Raw genomic sequence first — 25,504 nt, forward strand, 5'->3', positions numbered from 1 at the left:
TAATTTTTTTTTACTTTTTTTTTTGTCTTTGCTTTTAATGTTCTATTTGTAAAACATGATATAACATATTCTAATCTGTTTAATGTCTAGATTCCTCTTATAAATGACTCCTTTGCTTTCTTATGGAAAGAGGCAAATGGTGGAGAGGTTGGTATGTGGAGGGTAGAAAGGCAGGAAAATGAATGGCTGGAGTTAATGTTTCCTTGAAGGAAGACCTGGGGAGCAGGTAGACTCACATTGGTGACAATGGTAAAGTTTCTCCAGCAGTTGGTGATAGGAGGAAACACCACAACAATAGAGCATTGGATGCTCTACAAATAAGAGTTAACAATGTCCGGCTTCCAGTATTTAAGAAAGGGAACGAGTATTGATTAACATATTTCTCAACCTCAAAATGTCATTGAGAGAGCTTACAGCTGTGTTGCCTGATGCATTTTATGGTAGGTAATGAATGAGTATGGGGTACCCAGGAGGTTCTCAAGGACCATATAATCTTTTTATTCCTAAGCAGGAATAATCTATCTCTATAGTCTATTCTCCGCACAAAACTGAGGTAATGCTCGTTGCAGTTAGAATTTCACGAATGCTCCTTGTTCTTTATCCTCTTTATGATTCATAAGAAAATTATCTCATTATTGACTTCTTGAGAACAAAATACATGGTTTGGGAGACTCAAGGTCTCACATTTTCCTAATGTGGAACCTCTTGTTCTGTTGGAAACTTAAATTAATGACCATTAGCAGGCGCTGAAACAGTTTTAAGTGTGATATTAAGTGAAACAAATGAAAGACTTTTAACTTCCCTTAGGTCAGCCAAAATAAGGTGATCTGCTCCATATGGGTTGGGGGATTTGTCTATTGTCAATTGTTTTGAATAAAAGAGCTTTACCAAAAACAAAACTTTAATTCAAGTCTCTCTTTACCCAAAATGAAGATAAAAACAATCTGGCAAAATAACAAAAGGAAAGACCCTGAACACGAGCAGCTGAAATGAGCTTCCATAGAATGTTAGCTAACAGCTTTGATGGCTTTTAGCTATCATTCTTAGTCTTAAGTGAGTTTTACCAAGCCTTTACTGTACTGTTGCAATTTTTTATGTCCAATGGGAAAGTACTTGACTTAAGATGGTTGGTCTGGGGATGATCGAACAGGGTTAAGTTGGGATCCATACAGGACAAGGGAAAGTGTCTGTAAATTTATTATGACTTCATAACCTAAGTACCTAAATGAGAACACTATGCTGACTAACAGGTAAAAAAAAAATTCTCACCCGAAAAACACGAGAGATCAATGTTTGCTATGCTCGCTATTCTAGCTCACAGTGGCCATATAAGTTAGTGGTAAACTGGAACAGCATCATTATGTCACTCTAACTTCCTAGTTCGAAGTTTTGAGGTATATCCATTGCATTTTTATATGAACATGGGGAATAATAATTAAATATGTGCTTATTTGAGTCCAAATATTGCAGAACTAGAATATTTATTTCATATTTTATATTTTTTCAGATGATTTGAAATAGTTACATTAGTAAATCTGTGTTTTCCTTATTGATTTTAAGCTTAAAACAGCTCCCATTATTAATATATACATTAGCTATTATTACAAGAAAACAAGGTCTATATAAATAGGAGAAATAGGAGCCAACCTGACTTTAGCCTGAAGTTAAATGGGCCTTAACTTTGAAAGCATGGGGAGCCTTAAGGTGCTGCTTAAGAGTTGTCATATTTCCCTCCTCATTTATGTCCACATACATTTTAGTGTGTCTCTAGAACACATTTGATTTCCTTTTTGAAGGATCATATTTAAAGTATATCCATAAGTCCAACAGATCACTTACATGTACTTATTCAGCATAAATTTCATTTTTCTTTGTTGTCTACCGAACCACTCATTAACATTTCCTGCCTAGTCTCGCTCGGACAACAAAAACACGTGTAATTCATCAAAGAGCCATATTTGTTTTAGTCGCCGTCTCCTTATCGTGTTGAGAAAAGCCTTTGTCATCTACATGTTTGAAATCTGGAGTCCAAAAGCAAACTAACATTTTTCCGCTTTTCATATGTACTGCTTTGGTCATTTAAGAAAATGTGTTTTGTTTCTTTCTCTCTATTGTTCAAAGTTTTCTTACAGATTGAAAGTATCTCATCCAGTTCTCTTCTATTTTTTGTCATTATTTGATCTATGTTGTGTCCTTGCTTTCTCTGTTTTTCTCTGTTGCTCTGTTTTCCTTTATGTTTTATTTTTCTCTGTTGTTTACTTCCTGTTTGTAAATGATTGGTTCAGGCACTTGGACTTGTTTATTTGAAATTATGAGAAAATGAAGAGCACATCTGGTTGTGGTTTTCCTGTGTATGAGTGTGCTTCAGCTGACCGATGAGGCTAGAGCTATCACTTGTCTTAGAATAGCATCTGGTATGCCATCTGATGAGTAGATGAGAAAATGTGCTTTAGTATTTACAGAGTGTGTGTTTATGATATTTGTGATTAGGTAATACAGTATAATGCATATGAAATAAGTTTATTTGTATTCATATGCTGGGTGCCTCTGCATTGCTTTAGATTTTGTGGGGTATGTTTATTTTGATATTCTGTATTTCTGTGAGTGTAGTAATCAATGCCTTAGCTATATAACTCAATATTCAGACCAGCAGACTCAAGAATAAAAATTGAATCAAAAAAGAGGCGCAATCTCCTCATATAGCTCCAGTTCTAAAGTATTCCATAGGTCAGAGACTGTAGGGTTTTCCATCAGATGTGCTATATTTCTGCTGGGTTATGCTGATAAAGTATTTTTTATCTAAACACACTTATTTTAAAGATGTTTATAAACATTTACAGATGTAATCAAATGTCTATTTAGAGCTACTGCAGCCAGTTGTTTATTATGCAGAGGTATCCAGCTAATTAACAACTGAGCCAATATTTTATTCAAAGCTGTGATAGAATATAAAACAATTATCTTGAAAAGGAAAATAAGAAATAGATTATGTTAAAAGTGCATAAAAAAGTAAGATTTGCAGAATGATAAAGGTATTTAATAAAGCCTGTTGTACTCTCAATGACTTTATATCCAGGTGTTCTTTGGAACCTGTCATCATGTGATGCCCTGAAGATGCCAATTATCCAAGATGCACTTGCTGTTCTGACCAATAGCGTCATCATACCGCACTCCACCTGGGATTCTTCTCCTGGTCATCTTGATGATCGAAAGCTCCACCTTCATACTTCCCAAGTGCTGCGCAATGCTACTGGCTGTCTCAGGTAAAAGATGCAGTCTTTACCACTGCTCTAAAATCATGTTTCTAGTTTGCGTACAGCCAAAAAGAACTTTTAATGCATTAAATAAAGAGTGGTGGATGAGTAAATGTTTTTTCTCACAAAGTTACAAATTTTTGATAAATGTATATGGAAGCAACACAATAAAACTGCATGATATTATGGCTTATGTAACAGATAATGAACTTTGTACCCTAATAAGATTTAAAAGCTCCATTTAGTAAACCTTTGAAGAACAAAGTCAAATTTCCTTATTTATTTTTTTTTATTCGTTTTTTTTTTTTTTTTTTTTTTTTTTTCAATACAGTTATTACTTAAATATTATGTTGCTGAATTTTGATTTTTTATTTGTTGTTGTTGTGGAAACACTCACAGTTTAGTTCTCTAAATCAGTGTTTCTCAACCTTTTTTGACTTGTGTACCCCTTTGGGTATTTTTTCTTACCTCGAGTCCCCCCTCTCATTCAAGTATTAAAGATTGTCCAAAAGTGAAACGTACAATAAGTTATTATAAAATAAAAACAATTTTTCTTAATCTTTTAATTCTAGCATTTAATTCTTAGTCATTTTATGCTATCCGTCTCAAATGGAAAAACAACATATATATGTTGCCTGGAAGGAAGAAATTGAAATATTCTAAACATGTATTTATAAAAGTGGGGCTCCTCCGAGTAACTCTTTTATAATCAAATTTAAACGTGATGAATTTAAATTTATAGTCAGACTGACTTAATCAGTTTGTTGTCCCAAATATAAGAAAAACACACTTTTTGGTTGATAAAAGCTTGTTTAATTTTTCAATTGGGTCCTCACAAAACGAAACAGACCTATTTTATTTTACTCCCTAAGAAATAAAAATATTTTCATGTACCCCTTGCAATGCACTCACAGACCACTAAGAGTAGGAGTACCCCCAGTTGGGAATCACTGCTCTAAATCACAGCTAAACAAATATTATTTGCTTATCTTTTCTTGGTCACAAATTCCTAGACCATCTATTAAGGCAGATTACACTGAACAAATTATTTTAACAGTCTAAACGGCAAGAAAGTGTTTGGATCAAATCTCTTTTTGTGTAAGGTACTTTCATGTTCTCATATGAATGCACCAGTTTACTGTGGTACTCCGCTGATCTCCCTTACTTCATATTGGTCAAATGGATGTTCTGCACTGCTATTTGGTGTTATTTTGTGTGTGTGTGAAAGGTTGCCTTATTTGGTTGGCTGCCTTTTTTGTTGTGTACTGTATGTTACCTTTTCTCTCTAACTAGTGAAAATAAGCACCAACATTGGATTTTCTTGCTTTTACCATTGAAGTTGTTTTTTTTTCTCCTTTTTTCCACCATAAGCAATGAAAATATTTATAGGAACTTTGGTGCCTGTGTGTGGGTACCTAAAGATGCGGGGGAAGATAGATGATGCTGTCACAGTGCTGCTCAGCACTCTGAAGCTGCAGATGAAATGTTAAAAGCTTGGTAAAGGAGAGACGAACAGGAAGCAGGGAATAAGTTGAAAATTGAAGAGAGAATGTAGATGTGGTAAACACTGAGAGGGATAAAAACTAACATTGCAAAGAAGGTGTTCCTGCTGCTCAACAGCATTGATTTCTATCTCACTGTCTTTGAGAACGGTTAAAGCGACATTAGACCACCGTGATCAGGTCTTTGTGTTCCTCAGCTCAATTTCAGACCGTTCACCTTCCTAATTATCTCTTTGTTGTGTGTGTTTGTGTTGCATATTACATGGACATGTTTCTATAGTTTTATAATTCTGTCTATGTGTTTGCCCTATAGAAAAAAACATGTCAAAACAGACATTTGTGTAAACAATGCAAGTGAGCTTGTCACTTGAAGCACAGAAAGCAGAACTGGAAGGAAGTCATGTCAATGAGGCAACTGCTTCTATTTTTGGTTTATACCTCTGTGCACAGTTTTTACATACCTTCAGAAGTCTGATCATTCTTTTGTGTTTTCTGTACTAAAACCGCACATTAAATATACTCCCACTTCAGCTGGGGATGACTTACAGACAATGACTTCCATATGCAAATTAAGTCAGCTGCAAAAGTATTAGTGGTCTTTTATTCACCATTTCCCACCCACTCCTTTTCAATAACTGTATTAGATAAAATGCTTAAGAGACCACTTACACAATGAGCTCTGAAAGTTTTATCTTCTAGTTTGTTCTCAGCCAAATACTGATGTGGGGTTTTTGCATAAGATATACAAATAAAACATAAAGTATTAGCCTACTCTGTAGGGTTTCAGGTAAATAAAAATGTTTTAACAGCTTGCAGGTTGCAGGCTTTCTGCCAAGAAGAAGACGTTTCCCAGTTAGCTGTTTAAGATTTATTGACACATGAAATAGGTTGATTCGTTTTAGGAACTAAAGCTTAAGCAAAGATTAGGAAGGATGGTCAGAAACAGCTGTGTTTCCATATTGCTCTGCTTCATATTAATATATTCGATGCATTTGCATTTCATTCGGTGATAGCCTTCTGCTACGTTGTGCTCTCATTTTAAATACAGGGACATACACATGGTCAGACACTTGTACAGCTCTGCCTCACAGGAAGTGTTTGAGGCATCCAGTTGTCATTTATTCACAGAATGACATTGTCTGCTCACCATCTGTCTCAGATTCACACTATCTTTCTTTTTATTTAACTTAATTGCTACAAGTAAGTTTGGAGACATGTTTTTGCCTAATTTATGAATGTATCTGTAAAAAGAAAATAAAGTCAAATAAAGATGTGTATTTTTTTCTAAACTTGTTTAAAAAATACAGATGTGAACACCTCAATCGTATTGGTTGGAAGCCCTTGCAGGGTAATTAACCATGAACATAGTCTATTTAAACAGTTCTATGCCAGTCTAATTGGAAGATATGTTAAGCTGTGTGTCTATTAGAAATTACGAGAAATCCCATACACATTGTACCAAAGTAACGGAGGAAATGTGGGACTTAGGCTCTGATGTGCTTATTCTGTCAAGCTCACTGCATACAGAAAGACTTTACCAATAAATATATGGTATTGCTTCTCTATGTATTAGAAAATAGTTAACAAATAAATACAGGTCTAGTGTCGCAACCAAATTCCTATGCTCTTACACAGGCTAATTGTTCATTGCTCGCATTGTATTTTTTTCTAGTTCACATCATCACTTTTAACAAACTAATGTCCTGTCCTAAAAAAAACCCAACAAAGTACGGATTACTTCTATAGAAATGATCTGCATAGTTACGTCATAAATGAGGTATCTCATCAAATAACCCCTGGTAAATCATGCTATAGGGTCATTTAAAATTAAGATATTCTCCTACAGAAAGCCTGAACATGATTAAAATCACACTTATCTTACAGTTTGAGAAATTAATGTGATAAATAAATTAGCTGTTTAGACCACCAAAAAAACTTTATAATCCCCCTTTTTTAATGAAGTCCTTATTACCTTGTTGAAGTGATTATAATCACTACTGATAGGTCACGCAGCAATGATGCAATGAATTGAATTAAGCTGGATCTGGTGATGTTCATATGACTGCATTCAAAGTGTATTTAGAGCAGTTGTGATCAGTCTAGCACTATTCTTTTTTGTGATGTAAAATGTTGATTTTTTTTTTTTTTTTTTAAACAAAGTATTATTATTCTTGCATGAAAAATCTTAGACCCAATGCAGGGAGATTTTGTTTAATACCATGTTTCAAATACTGTGTTTTAGTTCATTCATATCATCAACAATCAGTCATTTATAATTTCTTTGATATAGTGAATGCTTATTGCCTTTTTTCTTTAAAGCGCACAGCTGTACCTCAAAGTTTGCACTTTTAATCATAAATGGTCCATGCAATGCAGTGTGAATGTCACTGCGTATTTAAATGAGCCAGTTGATCAATGGTATTTAATGGTTAGTATGGCAACCGCAGCCAGGAGAGGGAAAAAAATCAAATAAAATAGCAGTTTAACCAAGGCGGCAATAGATTGATGGCATTGATGAGTAAGGAGTTGAGTCAAATAAATATGTTTTGTAGCAACATTAGATTAAAAGAATATCAATCATTACACCTTCAGTGTCTGACGTATGGACTGATCATATTAACAAGGACATGTAGACCCTCTTTTGACATATGCACAGTGCTGCTCTTTTAACCTTCAATGATAAAAAGGGATTGTTGGGTCCAAGAGCAATAATCTAGGGAGTAAAATCTGCTCAGTCAGCATAGCATTACTACAGTATTTAAAAACTTGCAGCAACCCATGTCACTCCCTCGCATGTTGTTACATTAATACATTCCTCACCCTGTTGATTATCAGCTAGAGCAATGCAATGGAGAGGAAACATTTAAATTTGTTTGAACGTTTGATTTGAAATGTAAGCTGCATATGAACTTATTTTTTTTTGCATGACAGTCAATCTAAAATTAAGTTTCCAATAAAGTGAAGGAAAATGTCTGAGATGAATTATGACGATCTGGCCTCAGTTCAAAATCTGCATACCCATAATGGATAAACTGGTGTTGCCATGAGGGAGCGCACATTGTCACCCCAATTTTGTTTTTTATAGATAACTACATTTGTGTGGACACTGGCATACTCAAAGTTTCAGGCCCCGTTTTCTTGCATAAGCAATCTTTATAAATGACGATTTGATTACAGGGAAGCCAGTTTAGCACCCAACATTATTTCAATACATAGCCGAGCTGTTGTAACGTGTAAAGTGCGTCCTGGCATGGTTGGGCTGAAATGAGCAGGAATGTTCCTGAAAAACACATGGCTTGAATGTCACACCTATATCATCACAGATGTTGGCATTTGAACTTTTTGCTGATAACAATACCGATATATCTTTTACCTTTTTTTTTCAGAACACAATGTCAATGATGACAAAAAAACTATTTGAAATTGTCACAGCACACTTTTCCCCTTTGCATTAGTCAATTTCAGATTAGCTGGAGACCAGGGAAATTAGTGTGACCCTTTCTATATGAGTTTAGCTTTGGATAGTAGTTTAAAATGGTTTTCTGAAGTGATCCTTAGCCCACATTATCTGACCAACTGAACAGATCTGGTACCTACTCCGGCTTAACCGTCATAATGTCGGCCAGTTAGTCGGTCATTACCTGTTAATTGAAAAAGTTATTTAAGGATGTTTTTTGGGGCAGGAATGTAGACCTCAACACTTATTCTTCATAGTCAAACAATCAATATTATGATTGTACTTTCAAATGTGTTTTTAGAATGGCAGAGTCCTTCTGATAGACCAGTCTGGATGTTAGTTACCGTAAGCTAACCCAGAGGTAGTAGCAGTGGGAATTCAAACAGAGAATTGTCAACCCCAGCCAGGGACTTGGGGATTTCCTGCTGTATGTATTAGCTGAAGTTACTGAAGCTGAATAGAACCCACTTATGATGTATGTGGTTAAAAACTGCCAGTGCCACAATATAAAATGTAATGTTTGTCCTCAAAGTTTAACTGTGTAGGTCAATGAAGACACTAATTGTAATCTGTTTCGCCACACTTTAAAGAAAACATATTTTGGAGTATTTATTTGACCATACTTTTTCTTTCTTTATAGCAACAAGAAATATCATTTTTTTCATAGACTTATTTTTTTTTATGCAAAGCTAATTTAGTAGGGTATAACCATTTGTATACATATGTAAATAAATTATTCAATCTTATTTTTCATCATTCAGTGCAGACAGGGCTTTGAGAGAGATCAAAAGTTTGATGCTGTCTGTATGCTTGTCTGGATAGATTCCTCCAGTCGCCCAACCTTACTTAACATAGACTTGTCTGTGCAAAGTGCCATTTCCAAAGTATACTTGTTTGCCCATTAGCATTCAAGGCGGGTGAAAACGATTTGACCTTCTCTTGGTATTGTGGATCCGTGGATCTGAAGTTTTAATTGAGTTCTCTCTCTCTTCAATACAGTTTTTTAGTAACCTAATTTGACTCACAAAAACAGCTGCGATCTTTATTATGCTAGTATGACAGATTTGACTCTTTGTTCTCAAACAATGTCTAATCTGTTAAATTTCATCTCAAGAGAATAAAATGAAACTCTTGTGACAAAATTTTAATGAATCTTTTGTTCATCCTCTTTCTTTTGTTGGCATGTTGTTTTAGCAGAGGTTTGCAGCGTAAATGGATATCACTACAGTACTTTGATTAGATTTAAGGCTTAACTCTAAAATGTCTTTTGCATTTTACTTATGCTGGTTTACTGTATAACTAGCCAACATGTATGTCTAAAGATCTGCTATGTGACTCTCAAAACAAATGCAAGTACGCTCTGCTTTTCCATTCATCTTGATTAAATAAGACAGGATCCCACTTTTTTTTCTTTTGTGCTGTTCAAGTGAATTGACAAGATTATGCAACATGGTTAGGAAAGTATTTAGAGATTCTGGCTATGAGCTTTTATGATTACTTGAAGTCATTTGGATGTCAGATAACTCCTCTTTAACCTATAAAGCACAAAGTTTCTTTAAAAACTTTTATGCTGGATGTTCTGAAGTGCATTATTTTACTAATAAATACGGCTTACTGCATTTTGTAAAATGTAATTCATGAAATATTAATTTAATTGCATCCAAATTTCATGTTTCTAAAACAGGAAAATAAGCTTTATATTAATTACATTAAGGTGAGCAGATTTCTGAACTCTGATTAGCTCGTAGATGAACAAAAATCCATCTCATTAACATTAAATTTAGGAAGCTTAGACAGTATTGGTTTCCTTTCTTTTTACATATTTATCATTATTTAAATGACAAACATCAAGTGTAGAGGCCAGGAATATCTCACCACACGTACTGTCATAAAAATCCACAATTTATAAAAATGAATAAATCTATAGCGTTAGAGAACTAGAACTGTTGCTCTGGGTTGGGGGAAACGGGTAGGGGTGGAGGTGTCAAGGCTTGGTATCTGGGTTTTCTAATCTTCTGGGGCCTAAAGAGAAGAATGAAATTAGGAAAATAAAAAATAGAAAAGTAAATCCAAACATTTGTCCAACATTTAGCGTATGCCTATGGCTGTGGAGTTCCCCAGCTCTTCAAAAAATTGCAACAAATACCCATCCTGTTCACATCTACATACCTATGAGAAGTAGGTTTTTCTGCATTAGAATGGATCAAAACACAGATAGTGGTCATAGCCTGCAGGTAAAGGGTTATCCATGTTTACTACTGTCAACTGACAGCATCAGGGGGGGCCTATGCATCTCAAAGAAGCAGATTAATTTCTCCTACTACTTGGCTCTATGCACAGCTCCACTACTTCCTGAACTTTGTTCCTTTGTTCCCTATCTTTCATTACTGTCTAGCTGATTAATCCAAGTCTGGATGGTTACTGATTTGTTTTCTTTCTAGCCTTCTTTTGACTTCTGCCTGCTCTCTGTTTTACTCTTCTAAATAGATTTTTCTCCCCTCTCTTCTACTTTTCTTTCCATCAGTGTTAATATTTTCCTGCACTCTCATTCAATCTTCTATCTTCTTCTTCTCCCTCTTCTATCAATCTTACACTTTTCTAAAACACACACTATGTAATCACAATCCTTTCTAAATTTGATTGTGAAAACTTAAAATGTAATAGTTAAAATGAAATATTTTTTCACACACCTATGGAAAGTTGGTTATTCTAAGATGAGATGCTGGAATTATTCTGGACTTATACATAGTTGTAACCACCTGTGAAAACTTCCGCTTCCTCTGCTTCAAAAGTGACTTGCTCTGTTCCAAATCCTCTGTACATTAACAACAATGCAACTAGATACTGTAATAGCTGTTTCTGCGCCCAACATCCTCATGCGTTCTTTCTACCATAATAACTGTCTACATGCAGCATTTTCCCCCTCATTAATAAAACAATGAAATTAGTGATATTTTCAGGTGACTAGTCGGGGACAGGTGGTCCAAAACAGGATGTCCTCGGAAATCAGGGATGTCTGGTCTCTGTAATTCAAATGCACTAAGACCCAGACAAATTCTTCCATAGCATCACTAACCTGTACTTCAGACTAATGGGTGGTAATCATTCCATTGAGAAAAATTATGTGCTTTTAAAAAAACAAAACAAATATTTTTTCGAATATCTCAAATATATTTAATATTGTTTCTATCTTTAAATATTTAAATCTCTCTGTAAGTATTAGATTGTGAAGGAAATGTATTAGTCCAATTAAAAATATTGTTTATGTTTATAAAAATCATTTAAATTAAAAAGAAAAGGCAACATCATGCCATGTGTGTAAGACACAAGGTATTGTAAAGTAGGGCTTTAATGTTATTCAGAAGAAAAAGACAAAATGATTAGAGGAATCTAGTAAAATGTATTTAACCTCTTGAATTAACATATAGCATGGTTAGCTTTTCCTTACATTAAACAGCAGCCTCTGCATTTTCTTGGGAATGTAGACCTTTAACACAGAGAGGAGTCAGAAGGCTGCCATCATTTTCAAATCATGCATTTGCGAGGGGCTGAAAGCTCAGCAGGACAAATAAAATGACTTTTTAATCTCTTGCTGCAGTATTTTCTGCCTTCCTGTCATCTGTCTAAATCTGGCTTTTTGCTATGGCAACGTTAATAGGCTACAGACAAATTTCCGTAGAAATTTGCAATTTCCCATAGAGCAGAGCCGAACATCTTTGGTGCTTTAACTGACTTGAGTTGTAACTGCCTCACTGATACTGAAAATAGCTACCTTAAAAACAGTATTAGGTGTGCATCTTGGCTGTGAAATTCATGCTCCTTCAGGTTTTAGAATGAAGTGGCTTTATTTCCCCCTCTCCCTCTTTTGGATTTAAGCAGCGCTCAGGGAGGCATAGACTGAGAAGTTGCATTTAGTAAGTGTTTATCCCAACTCCAGAGTCTGTATTTTGTTCCCATTTATGTTTGTTTTTCTTTCTTCCCTCAGATTAGTCTTAATACCAGCTTTTCTCTCTCTTTGACCTGTCTATTTGTCTTATCTTTCTTACATGTGCTACAGAAATGTAAGCTCAGCAGGAGAGGAGGCCCGACGCAGAATGAGGGAGTGTGACGGACTTACAGATGCTCTGCTCTACGTTATCCAGACCTCTTTGGGCAGTAGTGAGATCGACAGCAAGGTATTTATTGGGTTTACTCTTTAAGCATAAAGTCTGTTATTCATTCTGAAACAATCAATTATGCCTGGAAGCAAAGAGCCTCTACACTCCCTTGTCACACCAGACAGTTGTCAAATCTATGAAGTAACCTAGGAATACAAAAAAAAAACAGATGAATGTCTTCAAAGATGAGAAATATTTTTGTTCTCAGAAAATATTATGTTCATTAAGCCAAGTTACAGCTTTTAAAACTAAAGTATTGGAGCATTTCCTGCATCCAATTAAACTGGCAGACAAAGTTGAGAGGATTTATGTTCACTCTGCATTTTTCTTTGTGGGAACACATTTATGTTGGTGTGCAGTGTACATAAGATGCTGTGTGGGGGCCAGTCAATATTACATAAATAGTGTTGTGGATGGCTGACTTCTCAAGGTCTCCCTGTCTTCTAGCCTTTTCTAAATGGCCATCCTTAATCACTGTTTAACCATCCTTCCCTCGCCACTGTTTGACTGCAGTCGCCAGAGGACTGTTGTTGCCTCAGTAACAAAGACCGATTGGCAGATAAACCATCTAATGGTTGCTGCTGCACCAAACAGGGACATTACCTACATGTGCTCAGTTTGCCTTCACTTCCATATATTCTTTTGTTTTTTTTGTTTTTTTGTTTTTCTCATCTTATTCTGTATCATACCATCTGCCAATAAGTCTGTTGTAGCATTTAGCGTGCTAAGTAATTAAAGAAGTGTTTAAATCTTGCAGAAATTTCTATTAAATCTGAGCAAGGATCATGTCATGTATTTCATTTACCTGAATTTGTATATTTTTTCAGTTCAGGTTTTATTTCTAGACTTACAGAAAAAGTAGCACTGCATTGCAGTGCTAAATTATTATATTGAAACATTTCTGCAGAGCAGAAAGGTTATTTAATTAGCCCTTTGAAACCATAGTTATATACCGTAAATTCTCTAATATTGGCCTGTATTCCAATAGCGGCCGGGTCTCTAATAATGGCCGGTCTCGCTGTCAGAGGAGGTAAATAATGGCCGGTCTCTAATACAGGCCGGGGCTATAAACGTTTTTTCTGGGCATACCTCAACATTATACTTGTGGTAGTAAGTAACATACAAGTACCACAGCCCTGCGCAGCTGAACGACAAGCCCTGCTGCTGCCCGTCTGCGCGAGGAAGAGAACAGACACGCAGCAGAACAGGAGGAGCAGCGCGAGTGATGAGGAGAATAAAGGGAGAGATGAAGAGGAGGAGGAAACTGAGGAGGAGAATTAAACAGAATTGGAGGATTTTTATATTTTTTTTTTTTACTTCAAACCAAGCGAGACATGGTAACTGTACTTTTTCAATAAATGAACCTAGTGTTTTATAGGTTCAAATAGACACAAAATCTCATTTTTATTCATTCCACTGGTAGTCTGTTTTGCTCAAATAGCAATAGAGGCCTGTCTCTAATACTGGCCTCTATCCAATAAAGGCCTGGACCGCGATGCACTTGAGTGAAATAAAGGCCCGGGCCTATATTAGAGGATTTACGGTATGCTAATTATCAAATCATCAATCAAAAGAAGCATTTTCTTTATTTGAAATATTCATTGTCTGTATAAACTTTCTTCATTATTTCTTTTTGTGAGTGTCCTAACAATATATCATTTGTCACCATTAAGACCTTGATTTTTCTCACTCACTTACTTTTTTTTGTTTTCTTTTATATTTAAGATATTAATCTTTAGACTGCATTCTATGTTTGTTTGGAGATACCCTGAGTAAATTTAATTAGTAATGAGGATTTGTTCTTGCTTCGGGGATGTCAATCTTTGTGTCAAATAAATGGTAAATGGACTGTAGTTGTACAGCGCTGTTTTTAACTCAGGAGACTCGACCAAAGCACTTTACACTACATTCAGTCATTCACCCAATAACCCATACACTGATGGTGGCAAGCTGAATTGTAGCCAGCTGCCCTTGGGCTCACTGACAGCAGCCTGTCGTACACAGGCGCGCTCTGACTACCCTTAGTTGGAATATGGGTGAAGCGTCTTGCCCAAGGACACGGCGACAGTAAAAGCCAGAGCCGGAATCAGCAACCCTTCAGTTGCTGGGCAAATGTCTCCATACAACGCCACTATCGCCTCAATCAAATACCAAAAGTGTCAGTCAAAAAGCTGACCTTCTCTTACGAATTATTGAACTCATGTCTTTTACTTAAACATTAATACTCAGCAGTTAAAAACATAAAAGTTTATATCCGTTTTAAATTACTGACAGTGATATCTTATTAACTTGTTTTTCCATCTAGAAAACCTTTTTGGTCAATTGAAAATACTCATTTGTTCCTCATATAGAAACATTTGAAATGCTGCTGGATAACACAGTATAGATCCACCAATCACCTATTCTGACAATTGTCTGTAAAATATATTCCTTAATTTTCTATTCATTTTTACATGAAATGTCAGGAAACTAAGTGATACATACAAATAAATCAAATAAAACTTGTCAATGATTAACATCTTGTCCAAAAAGGCTTAGAAGACAGTGAATAACTGCCTGGTTCTGCTGGAGGTTTCTTCCTGTTTCCTCTCCACTGTCGCTACAAGCATACTTAGTGTGAGGGATTGAATTTGAGTCAATGAGTCGATGCAATCAACTGGTTTTCCTCAGATAGAAAACTTTGAATCAATTTGACTGTATGATCTGGTTGAACTGTAAAGTGCCTTCAGATGACTTGTGTTGTGAATTGTGGCTATAGAAATAAACTGAATTGAAATTGAATTAAATAATTATCAAATATTTTATAGAAATGCCTTTTTTGGAGGGGGGAGGGATACTGACACTTTAAGATGTCTCTTGAATTAAAACAAATCATAAGCATTGGTGGGGTGTGAGTTTGAGGCACTCTTCCTTTATATCTATGGATTCGTTTGACCAAAATACATTGTTTCCGTATTTCCCAATCTTGTGCAGCAAATTTTAAAGAAGCTACCGAATGCTGCAAATTGAGTCTTGTTATTGCATGTCTGGAGAGATGCAATAGAAAAGACAGAAATGTAAACAAGTATTAAACTTTGTTTTAGAGAATAATCAATCAATGTTACTCATGGTGGATATGTTGGTCAGGATCTAACCTTGGTTCAGAGCCTCCTGTGCTTGCCACTGAAAACCTCTGTTAATATAGGACCATCACCAAGCTTTTTTTTTACCAGTATAATAAAGGACTTCAGAATAGATGTGAAACAACAGATCGAAATATGAAATGTCACAGTAAATTGTAAATTAAACATAACTTCTTCAACATCATTTTGTAATAGACTGTGAATAGAATTTCAGACATGACTGCAGCTCACTGGAGTGAGACATTGTTTTTCTTTGTTGCATCTCTTGAGGCTGTTCAATTACGCTCCTTAGTCGTCTTTGTGTAAACCAACGGTCAGGCTGCAGGAAGATTGATGATTTGTCTTTGATAATTTCCACTCTGTTGATTCGATGACTCCCCTTTCTCAATGATACGCAAACACATGAGCCTAAACAAAGTCTCAGACGTACACATTGAAGAATAGACAACAAATGTTGTAAGACATGGTTTTTTCATGTGCAGAGACACACTTGCTCACAAGCTCTGTGACTTTAGGGTTTGCCTCTGAACTGAGAGTTAAATGAGGTGTGACATAATATATTGGGTTTGTCATTTTTCCTCATTTGCTTGAGTTTCCTTCTAATCTTATTTCAAAGTCAGAGCTAACAAAATGCAGAAACATATTACCTGAGAGATTATGAATGTTCTTTTGCTTCCTAAATCTGTTTATCCTGGCTGATGCCAAAGGGTTTATATTATATATGGGTGTTTTTTCTATCTTTCTCTTTTTCTTTCAAGTGATGCCTTGTATTTGAACTTCTTTTTTGTTTTCAAACAGATCTTTCATTTTGACTTTTCCACTTAAACCATTTATCTTTTCTTCATATCATCTTCCTTTCTTCCTTCACCCCTTGCCATCTCTCTTCCCTCCCCACGTCCTTCCCTGCATTTGTTTTATCTCCAGACTGTAGAGAACTGTGTTTGTATTCTGAGAAATCTGTCATACAGACTGGCTGCTGAGACATCCCATGGCCAGCAAGGTGGTCTTGAAGAGCTGGATGGGCTGCTTTGTGATGCAAATGGTTGTGAAGGAGAGAGCTCTGGCTGCTGGGGAAAGAAGAAAAAGAAAAAGAAGGGAGCTGACCAGGTAAGGGCAAAAACAAGGATAAAGTGATTTGTGAAAAAAAAAAAGAGTATAACAGTTCTGTTCCAAGACATTGATGCACTATAACCTTTTTCTATTCATGTGAATATAAAGAAACCAATTTTTTGCCACATTAAGGAGTTTTTAAGCTCCAATCTTCATGAAGGGTGATTCCACTTCATGTTGCAGTGGAGAAATAATAAAATATTTGTTTAATCTTGGCTCAATGTTTACTACAAGCAGATGAGGTTTTGATATTTTGATCATAAGATTGATCCATTTAGTGCGTCTTCAGGAAAAATTTAGGTATTTTGTAATGTTCAATTTTTCTTTTTAATAATATGGAACACTAAGCAAAATAGTATGCTTATTTAAATGTTTAAAATTATTTGTTAAATATATTGGTATTTGGTGGGTCGAACAATATTTTTAGCATGTGTTTTAAAACATTTGGAAGTCTATTGTGATTATCTAATTTAGTTTAAAGTTTATGTTACCTCCATTTCTCGATCATGTCGCTTCACACTACTAAACATAAGAAAGATCCGGCCATACCTACAGTAACTCAACATGCTACCCTGGTGCAGTCTATGGTTATCTCCCGTCTTTACTGTTGTAACGTACTCCTGACTGGTCTCCTGTATGATAAAACTGCTACAAATGATCCAGAACATGGCGGTACATTCAACCAGCCCAAAAAGTCTCACATCCCCCCTCTGTTCATTGAGCTTCACTGGTTACCCCTTGCTGCCTGCGTCAAATTCAAATTCCTGATGCTAGCCTACAAAGTGCTTAAGGGTCTAGTGCTTAAGGCCATCTAGTTGAACCCTCTTGCAACGGCTTACGTCATAACTCGGTCACTCCGGTCATCAATGGGCTGTCGTCTAGCAGTGCCTACACCACAATTAAGGCAATCCAGATTGTTTTCATATGTTGTTTCAAGATGGTGGAATGACCTACCTAACACCCTGTCTATCTTCAGGAAACTCCTTAAGACCGACCTGTTCAAAGAGCATCTCCTATTCTTACTCTTACCCATAGCTCTGTACCCCTCTACTACTCTTTCTGTACTTCCCTCTATGTCTTTGCTGTCACCACTGATTCTGACTAGGCATTTTCCTCTAGACAACTTATTGTTGTGCATAAAATAAATGAACAGCTTTAGTTCTGCTTAGTTATCTTTAGATGTATTGGCTTAACAGTGATCTTAAAATACCATCTCTTTCTTTGTTGCAGAGCACAGCAAAACATCGCTAACACTAGTGTTGCGCCGATGCCATTTTTTGGCCCCAATACCGATACCCGATACCTGGCTGTGTAGTATCGGCCGATACCATAATAATGTAAAATAATTGCCATCATGGCTTTGTCAAGCTGCTGCCTACCTTTGTGAAGCAGGAAAAAATCTAATACAAAGTGAATCCAGTAGAACTTTTTATTGCCTACCAGGAGTGGGTGACAATAGTTGAAGAAACTTATGGCTCTCAAAATGGTATCGGTGCCCTATTTGTTGGTACTCACCGATACCGATACTACCATTTTAGGGAAGTATCGGGGCCCCGTCCGATACTGGTATCGGTATCGGTGCAACACTAGCTAACACCACATTAATTTTAGAATTTATCTGAAGACTGCAAAAAAATGTTAATCTAAGTTAGTAATTATTTCTTAATATAAGTGGATTTTTCTTAAATTGAGCAGGTAAGTGGGACAAAATAATGGAATAAGACCATTTACATTTAAAATAAGAAAAAGCAAATGCAGTTTCTTATTTCAAGTGCATAATATCTAAATTATTTTAAGGGTAAAAATGCTCATTCCATTGGCAGATCATTTTATTTTTCTGCTTAGATTAAGGGTGAATACACTTATTTTGAGACATTTTTACTCATTTACAGAATGTTTTTGCAGTGAAAGTAGTTGCATGACCTTACAATTTTTTTTTTTTTTTTGCTGTGACCTATACCTCACCCTTTCTGTTTTAGAAGCAGGTGAAAAAAGAAGATTTTATAAAAAACCCACGATAACCAACTTAAAAAATATCCTTTTGACTCTAAGGCACGGCTCTGAGGAACTGGATTCATATTAAACATACTTCATGGGTAGAAAAAATATATATTTTCAGATCCTTACCTCTTGAAGTCCTGTATGAATGGCTCATCTTTTGAAATGCTTGTTCTGAAATCTTCTTAAGAGACACTACCTTTCCATCGTAGGTCTAGTCTGACTAATCTGATTAAGCCTTTTCTCCTTCAGAAAAAGCACCTCAGCAGAGAACACTGTTAAGACTCAGATCGTTTTTTTTAATATCATACATTGGTCTGTGTAGTTAATTTGTGGTTTTACTAGAAGAAGGCTTAAGTTCCTCAAAAGACTTCCGTAAAAATTCAAAAAATATCCACTGGACTTGGTTTTCAAGATTTGAAGACGTAATATAAATAAAAGACATAATATAAATAAAATATACAATATATGATCTTGATACATAGAATAATAAGTATGCCATGTATAAAGTGAACTTTTTAGAATAAAGCAGGAACATGTTCTGATTGGCTAAAGGAGCTTGCAACCAGGGTATAAGATAGATATTTTTAAAATATATGTGTGCATGAAGAGCACACAGTGATACGCAGGTAACTTTAAAAGACCTGTTGCAGTAATTTTATATTTACCTTTTATAGTAACAATTTGATTCTGTTTCAATTTTTTGTCCATAATAAATTCAAAGCCAGTTTTCTGTAGTTAGAGTTGTTAAATTTTACAGTATTAAATATTTTGAGTTTAAAATTCACATATATTTTATCATATTTTTCCATTTGATCTCTTCACTGTCTCTGTCCACATCAGGAGTTCGCAACCTGCAGCTCTGGAGTCATCAGGCCTTTGTTATCTCTGCCATGGCTCTTGATAATGGCCTAAAATTATATAATTATATTAATATAATTACGAATACCAGCATTTTAGACTTTATTGGGTTATTTAAACAATTTATGTTAGAGCTTTCCAAACAAAATCACCTTAAAATAACCAAAAATATGTTTTTAGATCTATTTTTCTTGTCATTAGCTGGAAATTCATGCTTCATCTTTATGAAACTTTTATTTTTTTTCTTGTCTTGAAATGTAAAAATACAAATAAACATTTAATTGCTTAAGATGGTGATAGATTTCCTATATCAGTTATAAAAAAAAAAGTTTTGTTTTATAAAGGGTTATATAATGTTTGAAGCTATAAAAGATTTTTACTCAGCAGGACTTGGGGCAGAATGGTTCTTTGGATTTCAAAGGCTGCACACCCGCTTGGTCTACTTGGATAATTTACTCTTTTGTTGTTCTGGACACCAACATCAGGCATATTTTTTATGTTCTTTTTTTGAGGTCAATTTTTTATTATTATTTCCAATTTATGACTTAAAATATTTGAGACCTAAAATATATCAAATTTGCCTCTTATCCTCTATACTGTTAGAGAATTGAAATATACTTAATTTCAATATTACGGATCAATTGAAACATTCTACAAGTTTCTATGCACCAAAATTATATACCCTGTTTAACTTTCTTCATATTTCTCAGGTTATATAAAAACAAACAATAAAAAAGGTAAACAAAAAGACAAATACCAGAGACTTGTTTTAAACTGGCTTACAGTAGATTTTTAATCAGGCTTAGTTTGCCAATTCTGGTTTATTTTGTTGTCTTTTAGGTTTCCTGAATTGGGCTTGCTCTGAGTCTGACTCTGTTACTATGGCAATTGACCCAGTGAATTTAGCCAGGTTGAGACCAGGTTTAGAGCCAACTAAGGCTCAATCCAATTGGTAAGAGCACTTAAGCCACAGCTGAAGTGCGTCAGCAGCCACCATAGCAAGTTCTAGCTCTCAATAGGGCTGACAAAAAGGACAGAGCTTGGAAGAGGAAGCAGGGGGCTTCCTGACACCAGTTCAGTTACCATGGGGACCTTGTGATTTCCCTAGCCACTGCAAGAAGCTAAAGAGTTGCCCACAATCCTTTTTCTTTCATGGCTTGTAGGCACAGCCAACGTAAAGGAGTTAAACAAAAATAAATTATTTCTTTATGCTATTTGACACATGCTAATGTACAAACCTTCATGTTTTGGGTTTTATAACAATAGTTTTAGCCATTCGCTAAAATTGTCCATTTTCTTGTAATTCTTTTTCATAAGTAAATATCATTTTTGCACTTGTCTTTTACATATTAAGGTCCATACGGCTAAAGACTTAGTAGCATAGTATCCTGTTTCTTCAGGGATATAAAAATAAAAATCCCCTGGTAGTTAATTGCATAAATGTTAACCAGTGGTTCATTTACTAAGCTTCCTTAAATGGACCGCAGCTTGAATCAGGCCCTAACTCAGGGGTCTGCAACCTTTCAAATCCAAAGAGTCATTTTACCCCTAGCCATGCTAAATTAAAGCCACAAAAAATTACATCATCCTAAACATCACTATTAGTTTTGTTCTGCTATAGTATATTTGTTAAACGTTTTAATCAACACCAGTTTGTGTTTTTTAGTCTTTAGTCTTTTTAGTGTTGAGTTTTGGATTCATTTTCTATAGGGTATTTTGTAATAAATAATAAAATAAACACACAGTCTCCAAGCTATTGTCAAGAAATGTTTCTGCTTCTCTAAAGTCATTCTGTTAAGAAAATTCCTTTCAAATATTCTTTTAAAAGACACTAAAGCTTCCAAGGTTGTATAGACCTGCACTAACTGTTCAAACTCTCTCTATAGGCCTTCACATTTTTGCCAGCAGGGTAAAGTCAAGTGGAGGTGGACCTCTCTAGTCTTTCCTACATTTTTTTTTGTTTTGTTTAGCCATTGGGAAGGGAGCCAAATGCCGACTGTTAGCGGGTGTTTGCAAAACCCGGTGTTAACCCACTCATTTCAGTGGGAAAGAGGCTTAAATAAACCTTGTGGTCTGCTGCACAATCTGCTTATTTTAGTGACAACACTGGTTTGTTGAAACTTTCTTGACTTAGAGACATTAAGCAAGCAAGGTGTCCTTTTGGTGAAACCAAGTAATCACATCTTGACATTTGTATAAGTTCAGTGAGAATTGGGCATCCAGGTTTGGCTTTTCACCTGGGAAGCCTGGCTTGGCTTTTGTGGAAAGGATGAAGCCAAGATGCTCTCCCTGAGCTAGGTCTAACTAGGTTTTATTTCAATGGGCTGACAGTTTGTTTGTTTTTGTTTAGGTTTCATATTTTAGATTTTTTTTAAAACAGCACTGACAATTTTCTCTATCAAGGTACACAGGACGTCTATGTGAACATTGCTCAAAGGGGGTTGTTGACAGTCATTCCGATTAGACAGCTGGAGATACATCTGAGGGACATAAGCTGAGAGACTTGGTTAAGTGGAAAAATAAATAAAAAGAGGCCTTAAGAAGCACACTAAAGTTGTTTTGAATTTGTATTGGCAGTTAAGATACTGTAATGACTGAAAGCAGTGAGAGAGAATTTTTCTAGATGCACGGGGCATTAGAGCATGTATGCAAAGCAAAGCTTTTTTTCCTTTTTTTCTTGTATTTCCTTTGGAATTTGATCTTGGAGCCAGAAAATGTTTTACTTTGTAGATCCAAAACTGCATCAGTAAGGCTATTGTTCAAGTTATATTTTAAATATGAAAAATACAAATATTTTTACTACTATTATTGTGAACTTGAGAAATTTTCTGTATTTCTGTATGCAGTGGCTCAAATGCATTCTGTCGGCAATATTTAAAAGATTTACCAATCTGATTAAGTTGCTGTTAAAATACTTGATTTATTATTCAAGTATTTAATTGGATTGTTCACAATTAATAAGTATTTAGTAAAAAGCAATTCTCTGGGACCATCTGTGTTTCTCACATGAATGTGAACCATGCTTGGGCACTTCTTTGGCACCAAAATATAACTGCTAGAAATCACTAGAATTATATGTTATTATCTAGATGTAGGCATAAACAAAAAAGTTGCTAGAAGACATTAAGGCCGTTTTTCAATATGTGCACTTGCGCTTTCTCATGTGCTAATGAAACATCATCAGCCTCAGCACCGTTCCTATTGATAACACAATACAGACCAAATCCCCAGATGTTTTTGTTCATCCGCCCTGTTTACAAAGCATGCATCAGAGCAGATTTGTGCTTTCCTAGGACTGACAGCTGTCCCAGCCTGCACTGTGGCAGCAGTCCTGATGTTTAGAGGACCGAGCCGACCAGCGGGCTAACGTTAGCCCGTCTGCAGCAGCCCTCTTGGCATAGTAGTGTGTCAAGTACGGCTGAATCTGAAGGCGTTTTTTTTTTTATTTTGTTTTTTTATTTATCTGACAAAATGTTAATTTGATTTGTGATTATCTTACTGTGTTAATCGTTGTTCTGCCACTAAATGAAAACAGTGATATAAAAGAATAAATTTTTATTATTATCTAGAGAGTATTAAAAGGAGTTGAAATGCAGGTTAAGGTGAGTCGTGCGTGTGGTGATGTAACCAGTATGCTTCTGCTTAAATTTGTTCAGAGATTTGGTCTGCTCACTCCAATTCTACCAGAGTTCTTGTCAAGAACGTACTTTGTATAGTTATTTCCCATATGAGTTGATGATTTTTCCCCCTAGTGGCCTGAAGTACTTCTGTTATGTGGCACTAGTTTAAAGCTTTTCTTTACAGTATTTTTGTCCTTTGCATCAGTTATGTGCATTTGCATGTTAGCATAATTTATGTATCTACAGCGGGTTTTGTGTTTGCAGAAAATTTCATAGTTTGCTGCTTTCTATCTGGTTTTTCTGTTCTGAGTGTTTTCTTAACTTGAATGTTTGCATTGGTAGTCCAACTTTTGAGTTTGCTTGTCTAATTGCAAAGTTTGCAGGAATTAAATATCCCCAGATTCCCATGTCCCGAAAAAAAACAAACAAATTATTAAAAGAAAGCTGCACCTGGTGAGCCGATCAAAAAAAAAAAAAAAAAACGGGGGCCAACAGAAGCATTTACTAGTACTAAAGTATAGCAAAAAAGAATCTACTAAAAAAGAAGAATTGAAAACAGTCCCACCAGGCCAAAATCACAACGAAAACAGCAACCAAACAATGCCAAACAAAAATACTGCATGGCATGATGGAGACGTCAGCTGCGGCCTACTGCTACTATCCTTTAGAAGAAAGGGTACAGCTATAATAGAGATGGGTGCGCCCCTTGTCAGGACGCAGCCTCATTGGTGGAGCTGGACGAATGAGTAGAGCGGCGGTAGGCTCCTTCCCAAATATGTCGAAACACAGCCACAAATTAACAAGGCCAAATTAATTACAGAAAAGGAGTATTCGAACTCCAAAATATGCTAAAAAAAAACATTCAACCAAAATCAATATTAAACAATCTAGGAAGAAAAATAAACAAATTAATTATGTGCCCAAAGCACAAAACAAGGACACAGAAGAAAGTAATTCTGTTTAAATTTAATGAAATATTTTTTTAATGATTTTCATTTTCTGTGATGAGAGAACAAAAAAATCTTGTGTGTCCCGCTGTTGAATAGTTTACCTGGAGACAAAGAGGACAAGTGGAATCAGTAATGCAGAGCTGAAAGGGTAGACAGAAAGATAGAGGAAAACAGCTTTCTGAGGGGTAAGGGATTTGACTTAAAACAGTGAAGGAATATGGTTATTCAAGCAGAGAATTGGAAAAAAAAAAAAGATATTAGTGTGATGAGGTTCCTTCTTATCTGAAAAAGGGTTCCGGTTATGTTATGAAAAAACTTTTACTGTTAGTTGTGTTGCAATAAACATAACAATAAAACATCTGTTTTATGTTGTCTTTGTTTTTCAGATTACAGCTGATTTCAGTCCACCGTTTCAACCTCTGTAGCACTAATGGGTTTTGTCTTTATATCCTTATGCTGGGTTTTTCTTTACATTGTGGCTGGGTTAATTTTATTTTTTCTATTTTTCATATATGAAATTAATTATTTTAATATAAATTGTGTATAACATATTGAATATTACTGTTCATTATTAGTTCTTCAGTTTCACTTTCACTCACAGTTAGATTTATTGTGTATGGGTTAGTAACTCTGTCTAAATGTATGAAGACCTGTGCCTTATACAGGTTGGGGAAAAATATTTTCTACTAGAGCTGAAGTGATTTCAAAAGGTTTTTGGGAAAAAAATAGAGACACAGGAAACTTGGCCTGTTTGAGTAACTAACTGCATTCCCTGCAGTGCAATTTAACCAATATGAAAAACTGTATGGATGTTTTTAAAATGTTTGCTTTTTAGCTTTTCTGGCACAAGGAAAATGAACTTCTAATAATTTGCTGGCCATCATTTTTGTTGCTTTCCTGCATCCTTACACCCAACAGTGCAGTGCCATGTTCAGCTGTGCCCCATATTTTCCATTTTCTTTGAATAAGTGACAAAGAATCTGAACAAATTGATAAAAAGGGCTACATCTTTACCAAGGACTTTCTCGGGACACCTTTTAGATGAGTGCAATGAAGAATGTTTTGTAAGCTACTGAAGATAATGGACAACACACAATCTGCAAAAAACAATAAATGATGTCAAATGTGTGAAGTTAAAAGCATCTTCAGCTTTGCTGAAAAAAAATACAGCAGTGCTATGATTCATTCCTACCTAAAAGGGACAAAGAGAGGGATAAAGAGAAAAAAAAAGGTTTTCTATTCAAAAACACTGAAGCAATACACATATTTTGTTTTAATAAAGAAATTCACATAAGCAGGCTGTACAATAAAAAAATCAAGTTTTTTTAAACATTTATTCTACTTATCATAATAACGTTGGAAGGCACTGTTGCAATATGAGCTGCATTACACACAAAGCATTCTAAGTACTTTTAGATCTATAGCTTTCCTTTATCAATGTTTTTGCTGCAAAACATGCTGTTATGAAAAATA

At 35.4% G+C, this 25,504-nt stretch overlaps 1 protein-coding gene across 5 annotated transcripts in view; it reads left to right on the plus strand.

Moving 5' to 3' along the window:
• The window catches only part of ctnnd2a (catenin (cadherin-associated protein), delta 2a), a 300,110-nt gene that overhangs the window by 224,064 nt on the left and 50,542 nt on the right, over window positions 1-25,504 (plus strand). For all 5 annotated transcript variants that reach the window (XM_038286754.1, XM_038286751.1, XM_038286752.1 and 2 more), the window contains exons 15-17: window positions 3,077-3,263; window positions 12,271-12,388; window positions 16,417-16,599. In XM_038286754.1, the coding sequence (XP_038142682.1) occupies window positions 3,077-3,263; window positions 12,271-12,388; window positions 16,417-16,599 (488 nt within the window). The remainder of the gene's footprint in view (window positions 1-3,076; window positions 3,264-12,270; window positions 12,389-16,416; window positions 16,600-25,504) is intronic.

Source organism: Cyprinodon tularosa, unplaced genomic scaffold (genome assembly GCF_016077235.1).
Source record: "Cyprinodon tularosa strain WSP-4 unplaced genomic scaffold, ASM1607723v1 ctg23, whole genome shotgun sequence".
In the NCBI taxonomy this organism is placed as follows: domain Eukaryota; kingdom Metazoa; phylum Chordata; class Actinopteri; order Cyprinodontiformes; family Cyprinodontidae; genus Cyprinodon; species Cyprinodon tularosa.